At 36.9% G+C, this 23,853-nt stretch overlaps 2 protein-coding genes across 8 annotated transcripts in view; one reads left to right on the forward strand and one right to left on the reverse strand.

Annotated features, from left to right (window-relative positions):
* FUBP1 (far upstream element binding protein 1) overlaps window positions 1–1,280 on the reverse strand; it is a 32,156-nt gene extending 30,876 nt beyond the window's left edge. For 5 of the 7 annotated variants that reach the window (XR_014026102.1, XM_081325097.1, XM_081325095.1 and 2 more), the window contains exon 1: window positions 952–1,280. Coding sequence is in view for 6 of the 7 variants with exons in the window: in XM_081325097.1 (XP_081181223.1) it covers window positions 952–1,065 (114 nt within the window). In the remaining variant the exon portion in view is untranslated. The remainder of the gene's footprint in view (window positions 1–951) is intronic. The other 2 variants (XM_081325096.1, XM_081325098.1) reach the window with 2 other exon arrangements.
* Window positions 1,281–1,449: 169 nt separating this feature from the next.
* On the forward strand, window positions 1,450–23,250 carry DNAJB4 (DnaJ heat shock protein family (Hsp40) member B4). The gene is made up of 5 exons (XM_081325105.1): window positions 1,450–1,651; window positions 2,744–2,795; window positions 10,872–11,146; window positions 15,237–15,811; window positions 19,525–23,250. Exons 3-5 carry the CDS (start codon window positions 10,936–10,938, stop codon window positions 19,756–19,758), a joined length of 1,020 nt encoding a protein of 339 aa, XP_081181231.1. The 5' UTR covers window positions 1,450–1,651; window positions 2,744–2,795; window positions 10,872–10,935; the 3' UTR covers window positions 19,759–23,250.
* The last annotated feature ends 603 nt before the right edge of the window (window positions 23,251–23,853 follow it).

The following is a 23,853-nucleotide window of genomic DNA, read 5'->3' on the forward strand; positions in this document are numbered from 1 at the left end:
TTAGTCACAGAAAGCCCAAAACTGAAGGGGGAAAAAAAATGTCAAGAGCAATTTCTAAATATTAGACTACCTGGAAACCCTTAACACATCATCTCCACAACGCTTTATTGTTAAGAAAATAGGTGGGCCGGATGAAAGCTGGGTGTGTATGTGTGCGCAATATGTGCCTCCTTGGCCTTCCCTACAGAAACAAAAGAAACTATTACACATAGTGCAGCCTATATTTTGTGCACGGAAAAGTTGAAGTCTTTTTACAGAAACGGAGAGCGCCAGATTATAGGAATCCGCTCGAAAAGCCAACAGTTCCCAATTACCGACATTCTCCCGCGAGCGAGATGCAAGCGAATATAATGGAAAATATTGTATAACACGTCAGCATTAGGCGGCGGCGGCGGGGGGGGGGGAAAGGTAAACCCTTTTGCACAGTGGAAGAGTGGATCGACCTGGGGAGGGGTGTCAGAAAAGCGGACACACCCGACTCCCTTTTAGTTTGTTTCTCAAAATAAATGAAGGCACCGCCATTTCCAGAAGGCAAAGCAAAGGCAGCATGTTAGGGGGAAGTAACTTTCCGCCAAAGGCGGAGAGTTTAAAAAGTACAAACTCATTCAGTTTATCTGAATCTCAACCTAACCCTTTTTCTCTTTCTCCGCCTTCCTCCACACAGCGGAAACGTAATGGATACCAGGCGATTTGTCGGCCTACGCGCCTTTTTTGTAGGTAGCAATGGGACCAAATCCTGCGCCGAGTCCTGAAAAAAATAAAAAGCTTCCCAAAGGCCACCCCAGCCCTTCAAAGGGGCCACTCGGAAAGCCTCCGCAATGGCGGCGGGCCTTGGGTTGTCTCCCCTTTGCGAAAGAAGCCGAGGGGTGAATGAGAGAAGCCAGCGGCCTGCCTGAAAGTCTGAGGAGCCAGTCAGGGGGAAAAAATCCCTTCAGGGCTCGTAATACACACCTGCCTAGCCCGTTGCAGCGCGTCTTTGAAAGCATCATTGACTGCCCCGCCGCCTCCTCCACCTCCACCGGGTGCTCCCGAAGAAGGAGGGGGCACCGTAGAATAATCCGACATGTCTCCTTCGCTACTTCCTACCGTCCTCCCAGCCTGCCAAGAAAGAAAGAAAATGGCGGCGGGCGGGAGCCTTTCACATTCTTGCGTCGCATCGTGTTTCGCGAGAGGAGGAGGGGAGGCCGCTAATACCCTCGCGAGACCTCTCGAGAAAAAGACGCGAGATTTCGAGCCGGAGCAAAACCGAGATGACGAAGGCTTGGAAAAGGGGAAGGTTTTCCCCCCTCCTCCGCGCCGCTCAAGCTAACTCTCGCGAGATAAGAATCGGGATGCGGGAGGTAGAATAGCGCCGAGCTTTCTAGAGGGCGAAAAGGAAGGAAGGGAGGGGGTGTTGGAGATCGTTAAACGGACATGTGAAGGGCGGCGCGCGCGTGACTTCTTCCTGGGTTAGATAAGACGAGAGCCTCTCGGGGAGGGCGTATCTCGCGATATTTAAGTAACAGCTCCCTTCCCCCTCGCTCCTTCCCCTCAGCGTACTTTCCACCGATATATTTGGACAGTTGTGAAAGGAACTGATTTGTGGTAGTGTACTTCCTGTCGCCTGTCAGGGAGCCTCTGTCGTGGTGGCGACAACCTGCCGGGCTAGCGAGTGAGTCTCTTAGGACGGGTAAATCGGAGGGAAGGTCTTTAAATTGAGCCTTTGATTCTGGAAGGCATAGAAAAAGCCACGGGGTTGCTTCCCGAGGGGGTGCGCTGAGGCGAAGGCAAACCGTCCCAATGTCGCCTCTCCGCTTCGGGTTGAAAAGCGTATATAAAGACAAGTGACGTATCTCATGAGGGCTTTTTCTTAAAATGATATTGACAAGTTTGCCACCCGCCGTTCTATACACGAAGCATTCTCCCCTTAAAATGTACGTTAAGAGTGATAAAACTGCTAAGCTTGTAAGCCGCCCTGAGTCTTCGGAGAAGGGCGGGATATAAATGGAATTAAAAAAAAAAAAGCAATGAAGTCGGTGGCCCTGCCAGGGTTAAAAATCTGGTGCGAGTGTGGCTGTGCAGTGTCGGGAACCTGAATTAAGCTTTATTAATTGAATTAATACATTAAAACTGAGGGTTGTGGAAAATAACTGGAAGTAGTGAGGCAGTTTAAAAATAAAAAGATATATGCTTTTAGTATTATCATGTAATCATATTTTATATTTTAGAATAATTTTATAATCAATTGCTTGAGTAGATGCTTTGAGAATATGGGGAAAAATACAGGCCTCAAGTGGAGGGAGGGGGAGAACAGGAGTTACCATGGGGCCCAAATGTGAGTCACTATCTAGGAATTGTTTTTAAGTACCTTCTGGTGCCTGGTACCCCTGGCAGGTGTAGAAGATGGGAGATATCTCTCATCTAGAATTGATAGTAGGGGAGGGATCTTATTAGTATAATGTAAGCAAACAGGGGCAGAGATAATGTATTCTGTTTAGGCGCTTCTGATAGATTGTAACCTCCAAAGCCTAAGCCAATGGGGCCATGGGGGAGGGAATGGGGCGTCGCGATAGGATGTATAATAATATGATTTTGGAATTTGGGGTGTGGTTCAGTGTTTGGCTACATTGTTTGCCTTCCTGAATCCACCAGGCTTTGCAAACCGTTACTTTTTAGACTTTGTTGTGAAGTCTAATAAACTTCTTTTCTATTTGTAACACAAACAGAGTGAATTTCAATTTGTGACTATTTTTGTGTCTAACAGGGTTAATAAAATAATAAAAGACGGGAGAGTGGTCGATGTGCAAAAATCCACGGTAGGTCTGATGAAGTTCCAAATTCATTACGGTCATTTCCCATTGTAAGAGTTATTAGGGTGTAGATACATAAATAATAATAATAATAACAGCTTGCTTCCTACAAAATGGACTTGGGGTTATTAGAAAATCATTTCTGTAATTGTCGCTCTGTTAGTTTTTCTGCACAATTTCTTTTGTCTATATTTTGGGGTAGAATTTTTTACTGCAAGGTGTAAAAACTAGCTGCAGCAATACTCTACAATCCCACTCTTCTCATAATTTTATCTTTAATTTTTTTGTAATTTTTGATTGAAATGATACTTTTGGTGGTATGGTTCACGTAGGTAAAAGTAAAGGTTCCCCCCCGCACATGTGTGCTAGTCGTTTCCGACTCTAGGGGCCGGTGCTCATCTCCGTTTCAAAGCCGAAGAGCCAGAGCTTGTCCGAGGACGTCTCCATGGTCATGTGGCCGGCATGACTAGACGCCAAAGGTGCACGGAACGCTGTTACCTTCCCACCGTAGTTCATGTAAGATAGAGGTTAATTGGCCTAGCAAACATCTCTTGTTCCTCATTGTCCTCTTCAGTAAGTAAGTTTTCCTGGTGGAGTTACATTTGAAATTTGATTTATATGTTGCTAATGTCATTTTTGGTTGAATTTTTTTGTTGGATAAAAAAAGATAGTGGTGATCGTCCAAAATCAGATAAGAAAAGATTTATTCATTTTCTTGTTCTTGTTGAAAATGTCAGTTGCTGCACAGGTTGATACCAGAATTAGATACTATGTTCTTGTGATTTATTGTTTAGGAGCAAAGCTGATAAAATCAGCTTTAAAGGGAGATGCTCCAATAATTTATAATGCTTTTTCTTGGGTTACTGGCTCTGATAGCATATCTCATTTGAAGCACTTCGGATTACTAATAGTTTTTTAAAAAATTGCCCCATAGAGAATAGTTAACAAAAATGTGAAGTCGTTGACCTAGGTTGCAATTCTGTAGTTTTTTAACTACTATTTTATGAGATTAATATGAGAAGGAATAAACAATTATTACTAGTCTTAATTATTTGGGGGAATAAAGCTTAGTATCAAATACTTTGATGCAATAATTATGTAGTATAGTATTTTTGTTATGAGTTTACAGCTAAAATATTTTTAGATTACAGTACCTGTATTTGTACAGATTGTCAGTGACATCTAGTGGTTTTAGCTCTTCTACCTGGAAAATAATAAGCTGGGGGTATTAAAATCTTTTTCAAATCTAATTTCATTTTTGATGACTTCATAGATAAGGAGACATGGAGTTTTCCTGGCAACAAAATGGAAGTCCTATTCAGTGTTAGTGTGCTAATGTAGCCTACAAGTGTATTTCTTCCTGACAAATTCTCATCCAAATGCAACCAGGCATTTGTTAATGAACCTTTTAAAAGAGTTGAGTGCTTGCTGCATTTTATTAGGTAGCTTTTAAGAGCAGTTTGCTTTGGTGAAGAAGCTGCAATACAGCTTGCACATTAAGAGCTACAGTGCATTGTTCCTTGTAATGATTCCAGAAAATGCAGGACATGGCCTTTGAGGAAAGAAATTCTGAATAAAATTTTTTGATCTTAAACTTGGGTAGCAATCAGAGTTAGGCCTAGGCAAATGTTTTAGTTTAAGATTGTGGAGGCAGATTGCTTTGTGGTTTTTTTCACTCCTTTTGTGGAAGTTAAATAGCAATTTAGTAAGAAAACTTTTTCTCATTTGCAAGACAAAAAATTCTGATTAGAGTGAGAATCAATATTAGTTATATGACCTATCACCTTGAATATGTCATGCACTTTCTATTACAGACATCCTTAATGTGGAGGATGTGGGTAGATTTCATGGTGCCCGTGAAAAAGAATTATAATTTTATTTCACTAATCTAACTGAAATTTAGTTTTTCATTCAATAATGTAGGCAGCAAAGTACTTTAAGGCTTCTAGAATCCAAAAATGTTTGTTAAGGCCAATAACCTCACTGTTAAAAACTGTAATAGCCTTAAACAGAGTATTGTCTTGTTTTAATGGATTAATTAATTGCTAAGCACATTGGTTTGTGCTTAAATTGTAAGCCGCCCTGAGTCTTCGGAGAAGGGCGGGATATAAATGGGATTAAAATAAAAATAAAAAATAAAAAAATTAATAAGCACATATATTACTGTGGCATATTTGTTGTTTTTAATATTCTAATAGCTATACTTGAACATAATCAGTTTTCTTTGTAATATATGTGCAATTTTTTTTGACAAGGATCCATAGATTTCAACACACTCAAAAGGCCCAGGCCAGGGTAAGAACCCCTGTTCTACTGGAAAACTTCAAGCTGTTGAATCCAGCTGTTACTGAACAGTACAAGAGAGTTGGTTGGCTGTTAACTTTAACTTTAGCAGTGTGAGTCATACTCTAATGTGTTAGTGGAGAAAAGACTGAGCATATCTGGCATGGATACTTGGAAACATACTCCACCCCCTGGAATACAACACATGTCCACATCTGAAATGCACGCAGGTCCTTTTTTGGTAAAGTATTGTTAGTATGAATTTTCTTCCACTCTGCTTGGAAGTCATCTCTTCCCTCCCTCCACAGATTATTACCACCAACAGCTTTGTGGAAAGGGTCCCAGATGGGAGAGGAAGGAAAGCAAACAACAACAACAAATACCTTCCAAATCTGCTTAGCTGTACTCTCTTCTCCATGTTTCTGTTATCCTCAATTGCCCTGTGGGAAAAGTCCTATAAATTTAATTTCTTTTAAAATAATATTCATGGTATTTACAGTTGCTTATGTTGTTTGTGAACTGCTTTGGGAAGATTATTTTTAAAAAATAGGATATAAAAATCGTAGTAGTGACAAACTGTATCATGTAAATTTCTACTCGGGATTATGTTCTGTTATATTCAGGGACGTAGTTGCAGGGAAACATTTACAGAATTGCAGCTTATAAGCACTTTTAATATTCCTTTCAAATATTTTTTTCCTAATCAAACTGAGTAAGATAACGACGATAAAAATAAGCAACTAATAATAATCTTGTTTGGAAAAATAATTCAGTACTGAAGTTGTCTATTTTCCAAAGAGACTCATGACAATTTTTTTTAAAAAACAGACCATTAGCTACCCATCTTCATCATGGTTCCCAATTTCAAATCATCCATAAGTCTCTTCAGAGCTTTCCTTTTATTCCATAAGATCACAATATTTTCCTGCCTTGTTCTGAATTTAATCATTCTGTATTTCTGATCATTAGAAATGAGCATCTTTATTTTTGTAACATGCACAAAATGAAGGTTTTGGCAAACAAATATTTATGAAAGGAGAATCTGAAAATTTTAAGAGACATGCAATGTTGATAGATTATAGGAAGAGGAGCCCAGGAGGAAGGGGAATGGCGTGGAATGGATTGTATTGAAAAGGAGCAGCCTACATCAAAATATTTTATTATAAGACCCACTTCATTGCAAAAGAACTTGTAAAAAGCTCTGCGTAATGAGGAAGACAAATAGAACAGAATTATTTTGTAATGTCTTTAAACAGAAATAAACTGGATGGTATGAAACTGGCTAATAGGAATGGAATTCTTTAGGAATTGCAAAGAAATATGAATCTTGAGACCAGTGATATTTTACTTAGAATAGCTTAAGTTGAAAAGACAATGTTGTGCATAACAGATTTTATATTGTATTGTACCATACCATACATACCATACCGTATCAATTTATTATATTATCACTGGAATGTTAGGGGAGCATTCCACAAGAAAGGAATTCCTTGAGAAAATAATCCCCTTCAGGTTTAGAGTTCATGAGAAGTGAGAACTTTTGGGAAGCACTCTATAAGTACATCTTAAATGAACAAATTCTATTTGGAATAAGCCAGGGTGTCAAACTCAATTTCATTGAGGGCCGCATCAGCATTGCAGTTGCCCTCAAGGGACCGGGTGGGTATGGCCAGGGTGGGCGTGGCCTATGGGGTGGGTGTGGCTAGAGTGCATATGGCCTACTGGGTGGGCGTGGCCAGCTCTACATTGTTTGCATCAAGGGTGCCTATGGGGGCCTGGGCAGGTGTGGGACAGATCTGAGGGTCTCTTGCAGAAGGAGGGTCTCTGGGCCAGGGCCAAGGCAGTGGGGGCCGTTCCCTCACTGTTTCTAGGATGGCTTCGCGGGCCGCATGAAACCACTTTGTAGGCCGGATCTGGTCCCCGGGCCTTGTGTTTGACATGTCTGGAATAAGCAGTCTTGCAGGCCCCAAACTATGAAGGATTTCAAAGACTAGCACTCTGGAAACGAACCAGCAATGAAAATTCGACCATATTGATATTACATGACAATGTAGATGTATTTCATTTAATATCCAGTCCTTTGCATTTTGTTACAATTGCAGTTTCTAGATGCTTTTTTTAAGGACAGTACTATGTACAGCAATTATGTAGTCTTCTAGTGAGGTGACAAAGATATAAGTGACTACTGTCCACACCTTCTGCAAGAGTATTCATATTAGCACACATATTGAAGTAGACAAAGGTCTTAGTCACAGCTTAAATCTGCTATTCCAAAAGGAGCTGAGATAACAGAAACACCCCTAAATTGTATACCAACTTTTTTAGTAGGAGAATAACTACTTAACTCCATAGTTAAGCTGGAATTGTCTTAGATTCAGTTGACTTTTCAATCCACAAACCCTCTGCTTTGATATAGGTAAAGTCTTACTCTGTTTCTTCAAGATTCTTACAGAGTCCTGGCCTGGGACAAGACCACCTGTCACATCTTGATAGCCTGGAAGTGAGATGGTTAACCTAGTTTTCCCAATATATTAATGATACCAAACCCCATTTGTTGGGTTATCTCCCTCAGTGACTACATGTAGATACTAAATAAAATGTGAAAGAGGTTGAATTTTGTGACATCTCATGTACAGGTAGTCCTCGACTTACAACCATTCATTTAGTGACCAAAGTTATTAAGGCACTGGAAAAGGTGACCATTTTTTACACTTACAACTGTTGCAGCATCCTCATGGCCAAATGATCAAAATTGAGCACTTGTCTGGTGGCATGTATTATCTTGTTGCAGTGTCCCACCTTTTTTCACCTTTATCACCTTAGCAAGCAAAGTCAATACAGAAGCCAGATTCACTTATCCATGTTACTAATTTAACAATTGCAGTGATTCAATCAACAACTTTGGCAAGAAAGGTTGTAAAATGAGGCAAAATTCACTTAACTACTGTCTTGCTTAGCAATGGGAATTCTGGGGTTAATTATCATAAGTCAAGTACTACCTGTACTCATTGGATATATCCACTCAGAAAGATATTGAACTGCCATGGAACAATGTCTCTAATTTTTGTATTGTGTCCAGAAATGCACCAAGACTTCATAGGGTAGACCCCTTCATCCAGATCTCTTTGTAGGTGGTGGCCTACGTTATTGAGTGGATGATGGTTGTCCAATATAGCTTGGTCCTTGATCAGAACCATGAGGTGATACTTCAGTGCCCTTTTAGAAATATTAGCATCTCTTTCTCTCCAAATGATGCATTCACAATGACCATTGTTATCTCATTTTTGGCCTTAACTACACTAGGTATAAATGAGAATTGTCTTTGACAAGCTTTTAAGATTATATGACAATATCCAGCTAGCAATAAAAATATTTACAAAAGTTCCTTTATTGAGTCTGGCATACTTGAAGGGTTTTACAACAGTCTTGAGATCCTTGTTATTCTTTTATTAGATGAGGATTGGATCATGAATTCTAGACCTAGACCATGGCTACAGATCCTTGAAATACCTCCAATCTGTAGAACAAATTGTTGAGCCATTATTACAGCATAGACAGCAGATAGGATACATAAATCATGAGCTTATAGAATGTTATGATGTAGTTAGTCCAGCATTTTGGTCAAGGTTGCCTCAACTTGAATTGGTCCCACAGGCAGCTTTCTCATGGGTGATATTTTGTTCCCTGGGGAGCCTTCTGGAGAAGTTCAGGGAGAGTCCTCAGGACAGATTCCCAACGTTCACTACCCAGTATGAACTATTTATGACTGGCAGGCCAGCAGAGTTTCCTGCAGATTTGGACCAATTGTTTTTTGTTCTGACCTTTTTGAATGAAGGAACAGTCAGGTGGGCTGTTCTCTCACACTGAAATCAAAGTGCCATCTTGGACAACTATAACAATTTTATGCAGAAATTTAGAACTACCTTTGACAATTCCATTCGACAAATTGAATGTTACTTTCCCAATTTTATTTAAGAACAAGCAGCTTTCAGGATTTTGAAACTAGTCTCAGACTACTTGTCAGGACCCACCCCAAACCACGTCTTAGGAAGACAAAATTCTTGGAGTCAAATCTATTCCAAAAAGAATCTTTACTATGACATGCTTGGTTGTAGGAAATGAGACAGGACTTAATATTATTCCACGAACTAAACCCTTATATAGAGTTCCCGGTTTAACCCCCCCTTAGCCCCATTTGGTCAGTCCCCCATCCTTTATCTCATGGGAAGAAGGAACTTAGGATCTTTCATGTTTATTGCTCTCTTCCGTGACACAAGCCAGATGCTAGTCCTCCCTTTTGTTTCCCCAGTTCAAAAGGCTTCTCCTTTCCTTTGAAATGCCTAATACCGGTTCAATACACATCCATTCTCTTCTCTTCGGGAGATGGCAGAATCCATGGAATAATGTTTTAAACATACATTTATGAATATGATATAAATGGATTCTGACACTACTCTTCCAACTTGATCCCAGCTGCCACATTGCGAAAACTGATACTTTGAACTGTTTTGATTGCTGGTTTTTTTCAGACTTCAACAGATAAGGACCTGTTGCCTTGTACATCTTATTCTAGACTTCTCCCAGCTGGGTGGGATTATGATGTTTGTGATAAGGACTAGCTATCAATAAAAGCCATGTTCCAACAATGGAGGCATTTCTTAAAAGGAGCGGTCCATCCAACGTAGGAATCCTAAGAATTTGAAATAGCTGCAGAAGGGCCATTCATTTACCTAGCATGAAATTTTCTCTGGTTTTAACTTCTACATTATTTATATTTCTAACTTGCAGAATGAACAGTCAGGTAATCTATGATGCAAACCTCCTGAATGTTCCATGTCTGGTTCCTTCTGTCACAATCTTGAAGTCAGACAATTTTGCTCCTCTCGCTCCTAAGATGTCTCTTAAACAATAGGTCCCATATATCAGAGTTCGGATGGACGACTTCAAGAGACTCTTGCAATTTGATTTCAGCTTCCAACCTGCTGTTTGCTGATTGCAATTCCTCTAACCTTGACACATGCACATCCATACCTCAAGCAATATTCTCCCTTTCACAGCTCACCATTTTGCCCTGGTGCTTCTTGAGGGAGTAAGTTTATGTGGTGTTTCCCATATCCTGTCTCTTTTTCTTTCCTTTTTAACCATTTGTAGTTCACCATTGGGTTGCTCTCACAATAGGCTTGTCCCTATTGCTCCACTGGCAATTATTATTGCTGCTCTTGCATTTTTTAAATAGTTTGAATTAAGAAGGGTTGTATATTCAGTGTAGGAAGACAAATTTTCTAAGTGTTAAAAGTTTATAATTCCTTTATTTGTGTGTTTTCTGAAATGTTTTTAAACTGACCACCTTTCACACTCACTCCCATAAAGTATTTGTCACAATTACTAGATTCAACCGTTTTATTTTAAATGTTAAGAAATAGTTTTCTGTAGCCCATTTTTTACAATAAATATATAAAACAGACCTGTATCTGTAATTTACCATCCACACAATACTAAATGGCTGCAAAATTCCACACGGTTTTAAAAAATACTTTCATATGAAGTCAGTCAATGAACAGTTAAACGTGCAAAGATAGAACACGACAGAGTTTTGGCAGTAGCTAGCTTGGGAAATGACGTCTTATAACATTTGCTGTTCTAGAAAGAGCAGAGACACGTAGTGTAATTGGGAGTGCTCTGGGTGGCAGTGTTTTTACCAGTTCAATCTTTGTACAGAGTGATCAAGGAGAAGGAGAAGGTGGCAACAGTCTTCTGGCTGCTTAATAGAACTACAGTTCTTGTTAATTTTTTTTTTAGGAACATTGCATAGCTGAGATACAGAACTCATAAACAAAAGAAAGCATACTTTTTAAACATTGAAATGGGAAAAGATTACTATTCTGTTCTTGGAATTGAAAAAGGAGCATCTGATGAAGACATCAAGAAAGCATACCGAAAACAAGCCCTTAAATGGCATCCAGACAAGAATAAATCTCCTCATGCAGAAGAAAAATTCAAAGAGATTGCAGAAGCCTATGAGGTATTGAGTGATCCCAAAAAAAGAGAAATTTATGATCAGTTTGGAGAAGAAGGTAACATAATTTCTGTAGTTTCATTATAGCTATTAATAGAGATATATTTGTGCTGAATATAATTAATTCAAATCAAGAGGGAATGAGTGGTTGTAAGAACTTAATCTGAGAATTTAGCTAAATTATATTTCAGTAGCTATATACTCATTACACTTGCAAGTCTTGCTATGAAATTTCTAATTGATTTTCTATTATGCATGATAGGATTCTTAATTTTGGTTGCAAGAACTTCAGGAATATTAAGCTGCTTTTGGCTCTGATAGTTGCTGAATTGGTTTATTTTGAGCTATTCTTACAGTAACAAAATTTAAAGTTTATATTTTATTTTTGTTAAAATAAGATTGAAATAAAATGATGGTATTTCTGAACCAGAGTCCAGGTGTCCAGACTAGGCTTACATTGGAATCTTGTCTAAAAAGGAAAGAATTTGCCTGATGTCATGAAAATACCACGACAGCTTCCTTCCCAGCTATTAATGTATCAAGGGAATGAGGCCTAGCTTTTAGAATTCAGCCACTGCCTTTATCTTTCAAAATTTAATTTAAGATTTGGAAATAGCTTTTGTTCTGCTAATGAAGTTGCATATTTACATTACAGTCCTGTGTTCCCTCAATGTATTGAGTATGATGGGCTGAAATATAAGAGTTAAAATGCATCAGTATTTAATAATTATCTTATAAAAACACGTGTTTCTCATAAATGCATATCTTTATGTAAAAATTCAAATTAAGTAGTAATGTATCATTGTAGTATTGCCTCCCTGTATTCTTGGGAAACTTATAAGACCTTGATCTGCTGAGTCTTATTTTTAAAATCATGAATCAGTGTTCTTAATATCTTTATGTACAGCATTAGGGACAATTCTAATGAGATAATTTAGTCAGAGTTAGAGACTGACTCTTGTTCAGACGATGAATAGACAGTTAATCTACTATTCTTTTTAATTAGACATGGGATTGATACATTTTGAGCACAATCAATCCATTATCTATTTTGGGAAGCATCATTCTGTCAAGTACATGGTATAGTTTATCAAGCCTGGCATCCTTTACTTAGTTCTACATCTTTAGTTGCTAAATTTTGTTAAATAAACCCTCTACTCACAAACAATGTATATAATAAGCAGGAAGAATGCCAATAATGTATATGTAAGCCATACATTTTGACACATTATTTGCACTACTCAAACATGGTAAAACCAGCAGAATAAGATGGTTTTTACTGTATTAACCATAATGTTCAATTCTATACAAATAGGCAGCCAATCTATCTTTTGTCAAAATTGATCTCATATCATAGGTTAATGACAAGAGAAAAAGGAGCATGTGATCAACAGTTATGTCAGCTGCTGAAATGCTGTAGTGATCAGGTATAGCTTATGCTAGAGCAGTTTGCAAGGCAATAAACTCACAGCTTCAAGAAGTACTCTTACTCAAAATTTGTATCCGAGATTAATTTATTTATAGGTAATCCTTGATTTACAACCACAATTGAGACCAAAATTTCCATTGCCAAGCAATGCAGTTGTTAAGTGGTCCACTTTATGACCTTTTTGCCACAGGTGTTAAGCAAATCACTGCAGTTGGTGAGTGAAACATTTGGTCATTAAACAAACCTGGCTTTCCCCATTGATTTTGCTTATCAGAAATGATGATGATGATGATGATGATGATGATAGAGTTGGAAGGGACCATGGAGGTCTTATAGTCCAACTCCCTGCTCACGCAGGAAACCGTATACCATTTCAGACGAATGGGAAGTCAGTTGGAAGGTTAAAAATGGTGATGACAGACACCAGGAGAATGCAATTGTCATAAATACATGCCAGTTGTCAGTCAGTGCCCAAGTTTTGATCATGTGGCCATGGAGATGCTGTAACAGTCATAAGTGTGAAAACTAGTCACTTTTTTCAGTGCCATTGTAACTTTGTATGGTCACTAAACAAATGGCTGTAAGTCGAGGACCACTGATATTGAATTTTCTATCTCTTCAAAATGAAAGTTTTATGATTCTGACACCAGAACATGAGGTATAATGGTACCAGGTTTTTATTTCATAGCTTGCCTGGATTAAAATGTTTAGAATATTTATAACCCTATTTTTATAAATGAACACTTATTCAAAAATATAGCTGAAACTAGTCAAGGAAATTTCAAGGAAATCAAGGAAATTTCTTAATATATTTTGAACCTTTTAGTATTGGGATGGATCCAGATTTAGTCATATTTAGACTAGACCCATGAAGATTAGGGATAAATCATTTGGACTTAAATTAAGTCTTTATTTCATGTTCCTGTTCTAAATAAACACCAAGTAATATTGGTAATATGAAGTTGTTTAGAATTTAGATAACCCTATGGGTTCATAGTAGTCCTTTTAAGTTTTATAATGTAAGCTGGGTTCAAGCATGATATGTCATCATTTATTTTAATAATATGTAAACTAAGCCATAATGGTGTGCATCACATAGGATGCTGAGTAATAAGTTATGATTTATATACTTGGTTTATATCATGGTGAAGTAAAATCCAACAAAAGAAATAATAGATTAACACAAAGTGTGAATCCATTTTTTCCTTGATATTCTGAAAGTCTAATTTCATAACCAAAGTGAATGGTATAGGACATTCACCATTATAAATTTTAAAAATTTTCTAAATTATATCAGGAAGATGGATGGTTTAATAAGTTGCTTCAACATTAAAAGAAAAATATTTTAAGAGACTTTACACACTTACAATATGTTAGATGCCTATTTTCCCCCCAGAAATTTGTCAGCTAAGTTTTCTAAGGAGAAATGTTTGTCTGCTGTCTAGTCTCACAAATGTGCACATTTTAAATTCTAGAGAATCGAAATTCTCTGAATATGGAAATGTTTGGATTTCAGTAAATAATTTGTAAAGAAAAAGAATATAACGATTGTGCAGTAATTTTATCCCAAATAATTAAGCACTACCATCTTGAATGATGATAGGAAAATGGGCCCATGAAAACCAATGTTCCCTCAAGTGCCCTCTTAGTATACACTTGAGTTCATACTACAGTATGTCTGTGTCTAAAAAACCATTTAAAAATATTAAGCAAACAATAATAATTATCCACTAGTTAAAAAAAGAACATTTTGGAAGCTAGTAAGCTTTCTCATAAGTTAATATTTTGTGACTGTTCATACCTACTGTGGCAACTATTGACTTGATATTTTCAGATCAGATAACTTATTAAGAATACTTTTTTAAAAAGATTGCAGTTAACATGCCTTTTATCCAAACTATCTATTTAGCTGATTTAAAGATATAGCAAAAAGATGAGAAATTGGTTAAATTTAGGAAGAATGTGTAGGTGAAATTAATCACAGAATGTAGGTGGGTGTCATAATGTAGGAAGATAAGTAAGCTTAAAATAATTGAAGTAGGTGTTCATCTAAGTATGGTATCATAACTTTGTGAAAATCTCTTTATAAAACTCACTGGTTTGCAATACATTGATTTTTTTTGGGACTCCTGGTTAAAGTTCCTTTCCACAAAAATTTTATTTCTAAAATTCAGTTGGATTTACTTCCAATAAATATGCATAACCGTACATCTGTTTTGTATATTTGATAAGCAGCCCAAATCCTTTATATTCATTCAGAGATTTAATTTCTCTGTGGATTAAACACGGAGATTCAGTATTCCTTAAGACATACAACTTAATCAGTGAAAGATTACCTATGACCTTCCCAATTGTGTTTTATGTTTGATCATATTTAAAGCATTTCTCTCGCTATTTCAAGACACCCTTCTTTTCCTTTCTCCCACATTCCCCAGCAGTTACGTATGCATATAATTTGTCTTTTGCAGGACAGGACAAGACATGGGCTTGTCATATGAGTTGTTAAAGTTCTCCCACCTGATGTCACAGAAACACAAATTACTTTTTCTTAAACTGATAAAAGACAAAATATTCCCTCAAGTAAAAAGGACAGAGTCATCTGCCCCTCTTGTCTTACCATTATGATTTCCTATGTTCTGGATCACAGCCCAATATTGTTTTGTTAACAAATATAATTATTTAAGCTGGTTATTATTTCTTATGCTTCTGTATTTGGTAGGTTTGAAAGGAGGGGCTGGTGGACCGGACGGTCAAGGAGGTACTTTCCGTTATTCTTTTCATGGAGACCCACATGCTACATTTGCAGCATTTTTTGGTGGCGCAAACCCTTTCGAAATGTTCTTTGGCAGAAGGATGGCTAGTGGCAGGGACACTGAAGATATGGAAGTGGATGGTGATCCATTTGGTTCCTTTCCTACTTTTAATGTGAATGGATTTCCAAGAGAAAGAAACACAGTTGGTAATCAACCCCGTCGTAAACAAGATCCTCCTGTTATTCATGAACTGAAAGTATCATTGGAAGAGATTTATCAGGGCTGCACAAAAAGAATGAGAATTTCCCGAAAAAGGCTCAATCCAGATGGTAGAAGTGTCAGAACAGAAGATAAAATCCTTACAATTGATATTAAGAGAGGATGGAAAGAAGGTACCAAAATTACATTCCCCAAAGAGAGCGATGAAACACCCAACACCATCCCAGCTGATATTGTATTTGTTATTAAAGATAAAGTACATCCTCATTTCAAGAGAGATGGTTCAAATATAATCTACCCTGTCAAGATTAGTTTACGGGAGGTAAGTACTCTTTTAAGTTTAAAACTGGATTTTTAATATTTCTACAATCTGTTTTTATTTATATTGTTTTATATTTGTAGTTGAGTTAAACTTGACATAGATCAATGTTCTTTAAGAATACAAGGCTTATGTTGGCATGTAGATGTTAAATAGCTTAATTTGGAAATATGGCATGTAAATTTAGAATTTAGTATGTTAAATAATATATCCTGTAGCATTTTATCTTTCTCCCACAAAGTTAACTCTGTTCTTCTTAACTATTCAGTGAACTGTTTACCTATGAACACTGTTTTGCTTTTTCCTCACTGTCATTATACACATAAATCTTCAAACTTTGTACTGGTTTTCTGGACTGCTTTTGTTTGCACTTTACATCTGTATGGGATTTTGCAATACTAGGGTGTGGTGTTGTACTACAACATTATAGTGAATGTGTTGTCCTTGAATATTCCTCAAATAGAAATGCAAACAATCCTCTATGAAGTGACATAATCAGAATGCTGGTAGAGGGAAATGTATCATCAAGTTTGCAGTAGTGGCGGATATCTGTAGCTCGGGTGTAGGATGAGAGTGAAAGTTTGTTCTCTGACCTTATGGGTCGGTTTCTGAATAAGCTCGAAGAACAAACCTTCACCAATATCATCAAGTATTAGAATTTTTTTTGTGATCACAGAAAAACAATTAACACTATTGTGAGAACAAAAGAGCAGCATTCTGCTTGTGTGAGCAACTCTATGCTGAGCTGCCATGATATTTTCATTGATTTCAAATATATTTTATCATAATATTGATATAATGTTGATATAATTATAAGACAATGAAAGTTGTCTCCAAGCAAGATAGGCAGCATGTAAGTTTAATAAATAACAAACAAATAAATAATGGCACCTTATGTTGTCAGTTCAAAAAAAAAATAGTAATATTGTTAGTTTTCAGTCACCAGATATAGAATAATAATATAGTAAAAGTATATTCACATATATATATATATATATATATATATATATATATATATATATATATATATATATACACACACACACACACACACACACACACACACACACATATACATACATACATACACGGTGGCTCAGTGGGTTAGGACACTGAGCTTGTCAATCAGAAGGTCGGCAGTTTGGCGGGTCGAATCCCGAGTGCCACGTAACAGAGTGAGCGCCTGCTACTCGTCCCAGCTTCTGCCAACCTAGCAGTTTAAAAGCACGTAAAAATGCAAGTAGAAAAATAGGGACCACTATGGTGGGAAGGTAACAGCGTTCTGTGTGCCTTTGGTGTCTAGTCATGCCGGCCACATGACCACGGAGACGTCCTCGGACAAGCGCTGGCTCTTCGGCTTTGAAACGGAGATGAGCACCGGCCCCTAGAGTTGGAAACGACTAACACACACACACACACACACACACACACACACACACACACCCCAAGGCCATCAAATTATCCAATATAAGCCTATTATAAATGTTTGAAATCTTTTTCAAAATTTTGTATAGAATTCCTTATTCCAACAGTAAAACATCTCGGGTAGTATGCTGTATTGGTACTTTATCGTGAACATGCAAACTAGATGACTAGATTTAGGAGATACATCCACTGCAATAATCAGCTTTCAAAAGTGTGCAGCATATACATTTAATTACCTTAATGCACACATCATAATGTTCTGTTAGAGCACTATTTCTCAGTCAATAATTCCTGTGTATTACAAATGGTATGTAGGGTACAAGGCAAGTTATTAAAACACTTCTGCTGACTGTATTTCCCTACTCATATGATAACATGATAGCCTTTTTTACTTTCAAGCATGGGAATAACGGTTAGGCCAGTTTTCCATTTGCTTTGCATTTGCCTCATCTCCTATGCTTGTACTCATAGTCCACCAGCCACTTTCTTCCTGGGATTTTATGTCTTTCCTCAGGAGCTACAGATGGCAAATGGGTATATCTTGTCAAGGCCATAATCCCCATCCTCACTGAGGCATCCATTTGGACATGAAAGAAAAGGAAGTAGTGACAGTGGTGGGTCCATTTTCCAAAATTATCTGTAAAGCAACCCAGTTCCTTCTTTTCCCACCTGTTTAGAACTTTGTCCTCTATATTTTAAGGTTCATTTCAAACGACAAATCCCAGTTTTCCACATAGGCCTGCTCAAAAGTAAACCTAATAGTATTTGGTGGAACCCTTGGTAATGTTACATAATGGAATCTGTATTGTGCTGGTAACTTTGTCATTATTATTGAAGAGTAAACACAAAAACAGAATTTTTAAAAATATAAATATCATTCTTGGGAAACCAAAGTAACTAGTCAAACCCAAATGCCCTACAAAAGACCTCAATTTTGAGCAACTTCTGGAAAGGCAGTCTTGTATGGGAGACAATTTGATGTTCACTAGGAGGCTGATTCAAAGGACCAGCACTTTAAATGGAGAACAATATTGCTAACAAGCCTTGGCCTCCCTGATCTCCTTAATGTGGAGCAATACTAATACCTTTTCCAGGATAGATCAAACTGTAGACGAATGTAGTCCTGCAAGTAAATATGCATGTAGGATTTTATAGATTAACACTGGAACTTTAAAATTACATCCATAAGTTTGGTGGCAACCAATGCAGGGCTTGCAGTACAGGTATAATGTGCCCCCTTGGCGAACCCTAGTATGCACATAGGCTAATGCTCAGCGTTTCTCTGAGCCCCATCACAGTCTTTGTAATTTTCCCACAAATGGTAAGATTGAAATCTGGGCACTATTTGTTCAGTACTTGTAGTTTCAAGGTTGTTACGTGTTTGCAATAATGGTGAATATGCTCAACCCACAAGATCGGAGAATGAACCTTCACCCTTGTTACGTTTCTCCTCTCACAACGAGGCATTAACAGATCCAGGAAATGCCTCCCTCCCTGGGTTGCTAGAAGGAGCTGGGGGGGGGGGCAGGGATTCAGCCCACAGGTAGCAGATGACATCTTAAAGAACATTATTTACATCTATAATGTGAATTTTAAAAAGGTAAGTGTTCCATCTCTATATAGCAAGAATAACTGAATGGTAAGTTATGATACAATGTAGTATGTCAGAAATGTTTTAAAATCAGTTTGAGAATTGGCTTCCCTAGCCTGGTTAGGGAAATATGTGTTAAACATTTAGAGGTTAAAAAATTCTGACCTCAGAATATTGTCTTCTTTTGTCAGAACACCTGTTCATGATCAAAATGTATATTCCAAGGTTAGAACATTGCAACACTTCTAGCAATCAATTACATTCTAAGACTATAACAGGATATTCCTATTAAATGAGATGCACGTAGCCCCATTTCACCCTGTTACATTAATCGAAATGTAAGAGGTGGAAATTTGTGTCATGTGCCCAGAACATAACCTATGAAAGAAAAAATATTGTTGGCAATGTTCTTTTCTCCTGTCTTTACATTTAGCATTTTTTGCACATTTTATTAAGTGGTAAAGTACTATTTTATCTTTATTGCCAATGGTATTTATATACTGAACTGTTCAACTGTTTGGTGGTAACTCTCCACTTACAAAAAAGATACAACATAGTGTTTTTTGCATTTGAAGAAATTATGCTGTCATTTCTTTAGGAATTATGGTTATTTATCTTTCTGAAGGACATGTAGTATACTTGAAGCCTGAAGAAATAACAAATACACTGCTCTTAATTGTTTCAATTTACTATTTTCCAGGCTTTATGTGGCACCTCAATCAATGTACCAACTATAGAAGGCCGAACAATACCTATGACAGTAAATGAAGTTGTAAAGCCTGGAATGAGAAGGAGAATTATAGGATATGGTTTACCATTTCCTAAAAATCATGAGCAACGAGGTGACTTAATTATAGAATTTGAAGTAATTTTCCCAGATAATATAGCTCCAGCCTCAAAAGAAGTACTCAGGAGAAATCTTCCTGTATCATAAAGAACATATCAGCAAACTGTTCCGAATAGACATTGAACATCAAGGACTTTCAGGTTTATGCTGTAAAAGTGCAGTCTATAACTGTTGAACTTTTCTTTTGTGTGTGCAGGTAGGGAAGTGAATTATGCAGTGTTGCATGAGAATTGGAGTACAAAATACAAAGACTTGCAACCAGGTATAAGGCTATTACTACTTAACCGTTTGTTGGATCTTTCTTAACAAAACACTTTATCCAGTATTTTGTGTCCATGTAATCATGGGTAAAAAGGGAACACCTCTGTCCGTGTATTTCTAATAAAGTGCATAATTTGCCACGCACTTTAATTCAGATAATCCCGATTATCTGTGTGAGTTAAAATATCACAGTATTAGAATTCGTTATATGAATCTGTGTAACATTTGCAATATTTATTTTATGTACATGCTCTAAGCTCTCATTACCTTCTGCACAGCAGCAGGCAAGTAATATCACTTAAAATGTTTATGAGCCCAAAGGAGAGGTGGGTCTTACATTATTGTACTAGTCTGTGAATTCCTTTAGTCCATATTCTGGTAGTAGACATAGCGACCTAAGAGAAAATACAATTTGATGACCTACTGTTTTTGGCCTAATAGATTTCCAGATAGAAATTGTTGTGAAAATGCATTAATGCTCTTTGGAATTTATATTTCATGAAGCGGCATACTTATAAGCATCATCTGAATAATTAGCCTAAATCAGTAACGATTGCAGTCTTTCTCAAGTTTAGTATGAATACTTGAAACTCAGACAAACTGAAGTTTTTATGAATATGTAGTGAATTATTTGAAGAAAAAGTAATGAAACTTTGTTTTTGCAAAGAAGTACATGTTCAACTAATATTCTTGGGCAGCAGATGAACAGTATTAAAATTAAGACAACGCTACTTGTCTTGTAATATGGTCAAATGGAAACATTCATGAAATTATTTATCTTTTTTTACAATAAAACTTCATTTTATTCAGTCAAAGTGTTCTAGATAGCACCTTTAAGTGACAGGCTGTTTAGCAATTATGTAAAAAGTTAATGATACCACTTTTCTAAAACTAGCATATTAAAATCCAAAACAGCTGTAGTAATTGATAGTGGGAGGATACCCTTTAAAAATGACTCCTGAGTGAATGGGATTTTTTTTTAAATGGAATTTAGTACAAAGGGTGTATGACAAGATGTGCAATCTTAAACCAGGGCTATGGAAAGCATTTGAAAGAGGTATTTCACAAAGCACGTTAAAATAAATGATCAGTCTTCAAAGTAGTAAAACAGTTGTCTTCGTTGCAAATCTCATATAGCTTCTTCAGAAGCTCTTCCCACTTGTCTGCATGCTCATACAGAACATTTTTGCTGAGACACCTGCATGTGGAGTAAGCAAAGACTGCTTTCAAACCAGTTGCATGTGCCTTGCAAAGGACCTGATTTACTTTAATGCTTTGAAGCAAAATGCTGTTTTGTGCTAAAGTGCTCTGCAAACAACCTCTTTTGAACACCTTATAACACCCCTTTCTGAAACGAGAGAGAATCTATAAAGCAAGTTTTAATGACACTAAAAATGAGAACAAGAAAACTACTACTTTTTATTTGTGTATATTGTAAATGTAATTAAATATACTTTATGATAATGTATTGCATTTCATATTTTTAAATATTAAACTATTATTTTTAACTTTTTTTTCCTCCAATTGTCAATTTGATGCATGAGAGCAAATGAAAATAGTATTTGACATTTGAAACATAACACGTACCTGCAGTATGGAGATAATACACTATACCGGTGTTTCTCAATTCTGGGAATTCTGGGAGTTGGAGTCTACACATATGCAAGCTGCCAATGTTGATAAACACTGTTCTATTCTGTTATTAAGAGTAAATGCTAATGAAACCTATGGCATTAACAAGTTAGGGAAGTTCTAGATTGTATATTAAATGAATGGATTTATACATTACAGTAAAATAAGACCATTTTTAACAGTTTCCTGTTTTGTTGCATAGGTTAGTTGTATTTACACACAATACTAGACTACAATTCATGGTTTACAAACTACAGTGGTTGTGTTCACGCAACATGGCGTACAAAACTTTTTTCTAGCTGTAAATTCAATATCTTTTAATATTAAGAGACTGTAACTATCAAAGTGATCAATTGATAATCCCACAGTTGTCATCTGATCTAAATAAATGGTAATGTTTTATGGCAGTAGAATTTATATGATAAATGTATATTCTATAAGGAGCTCTGAGTTTGTCCTGAATATAATGCCAACTTTTTTTATTTATCGCATTTCAATCTTGTCCTTCTTCATGCCTTAATTACCTCCTGATTAGACTATTCTAAAACCCTCTTCATAGGATTGCTCTTGAAAAACGTTCAGAAGCTTCATCTGGTTTAGAATTTGGCATGAGCCTGCAAGTTCCTGGGTGTAATTCAAGGTGTGGTTGTCACCTTCGAAGCCCCTAGATGGCCTAGGAATATATTTGCAGGTCTGCCTCTCCCCAATGGTTTCTGCCCATGTTACTGGATCTGGCAGAGTGAGCGTACTCTGGCGCTAGATGAGGTAATGGTGTACTGGCCTTACAAGTGTGATAAATAAAAATAAATGGTAAACACTTTCTCATTATTAAAATGAGAAACTATTGAATGGAAAACAGCAATGATGCAAAATAACTAGCAGAAATATGCAAAACATATATAAAATTCTGGGAATTCTGTAAAATATACAATTCCGGGAATGGAATAATGCACAGAATACTGGAATATTCAGTGCTTCTTTTAGATCACACCAATCTAGCTGTTGCTGGGATGATCAATACTGGATTAAATCAGGAAAAAAGAGAAAATAGAACATTCCAGAGTTTCCCAAAATATTTTTTGGAAGGCTTTAAGAGCATTTTTCTGTTACGCATCACTGTTTTGCTGATTATAAATTTAGCTATATCATTCTTTATTACTGATTCACTGGCAGAGAATTTCTCATTTTGCTGAGAATTAATCTTGGCCTTAAGTGTCTGCTTCCGAATAGTTGTTAATAGTATCAAGTTATATTGTGCAATCATTCCATCTCTTCTTCCATAACAGATGTTTAAATAAAACCCAGAAAGATAAACTTCACTTTTGCCTCCCCCTTCCATTTTCTGCATCAGAAGAGGCAATTTGCAAAATAACAATTTCATCTAAAAGTCTTCTGTTTCAAGAGAATCCAAAAGAGGCACTCACAGACTTGCATTAGAAGCAGTAAAACATTTGTTTGCTAAGTTTAATTATAATACGTCCCAAACTTACATATTTCTTGAAAGTCACAGTGAAACCCATGTATAAAACTACACTTCTGTTTTAAGCTATTATAACTGATTGTTTTTAAGAAGGTTAAGACTTTCTGTTTGTCTTTGATTTTTAACAAATGTAATCCAAAAAGGATTGAAGAATGAGTCATCCAAATAAATTCCAATAATTTAATAAATAAATAAAGCTGAAGTAGGTGTGCTTAAATTAAAGTTGACTGCCTATCTTTACTTCTGGGTGTAATTCAAGGTATTGGTTATTACGTATAAAGCGCTTCGTGGCATGGGTCTAGGGCAGGGGTAGGCAACCTCGCCTCTTTTATGACTCATGGACTTCAACTCCCAGAATTCCTGAGCCAGCCAAGCTGGCTCAGGAATTCTGGGAGTTGAAGTCCATGAGTCATAAAAGAGCCGATGTTGCCTACCCCTGGTCTAGGGATTTGAGGGGCTTATCCCACTGTTTGCCCATCCCACTAGGTCAGGTAAGGGGCACTGGATCCCCATAGATCAGGAACTGCCATCCAGGGGGACCCAGGAAACATGCCTTCTCCAACAAGCCCTAAAAATCTGGCTGTGTTCATGGAGATGAGGGAATAATTGAGCCCAATTGTTGTACAGCGTCTTCAGCAGCCTCTTTGTGCTTTGGTTGACCTTGACATTTTTTTAAAATACTGTACTTGTATTTTTTTAATCATTGTTTTTTTAAAACTCGTGTTAGCCACAGTCTGAAGATGGGTGGCCACATTCCAAAAAAAACCCAAAAAAACCAACAACCTATGAATAAAATTTTACGCAACAGG

This window comes from Vipera berus (genome assembly GCF_964194415.1).
Source record: "Vipera berus genome assembly, chromosome: 3".
NCBI classification, from domain to species: domain Eukaryota; kingdom Metazoa; phylum Chordata; class Lepidosauria; order Squamata; family Viperidae; genus Vipera; species Vipera berus.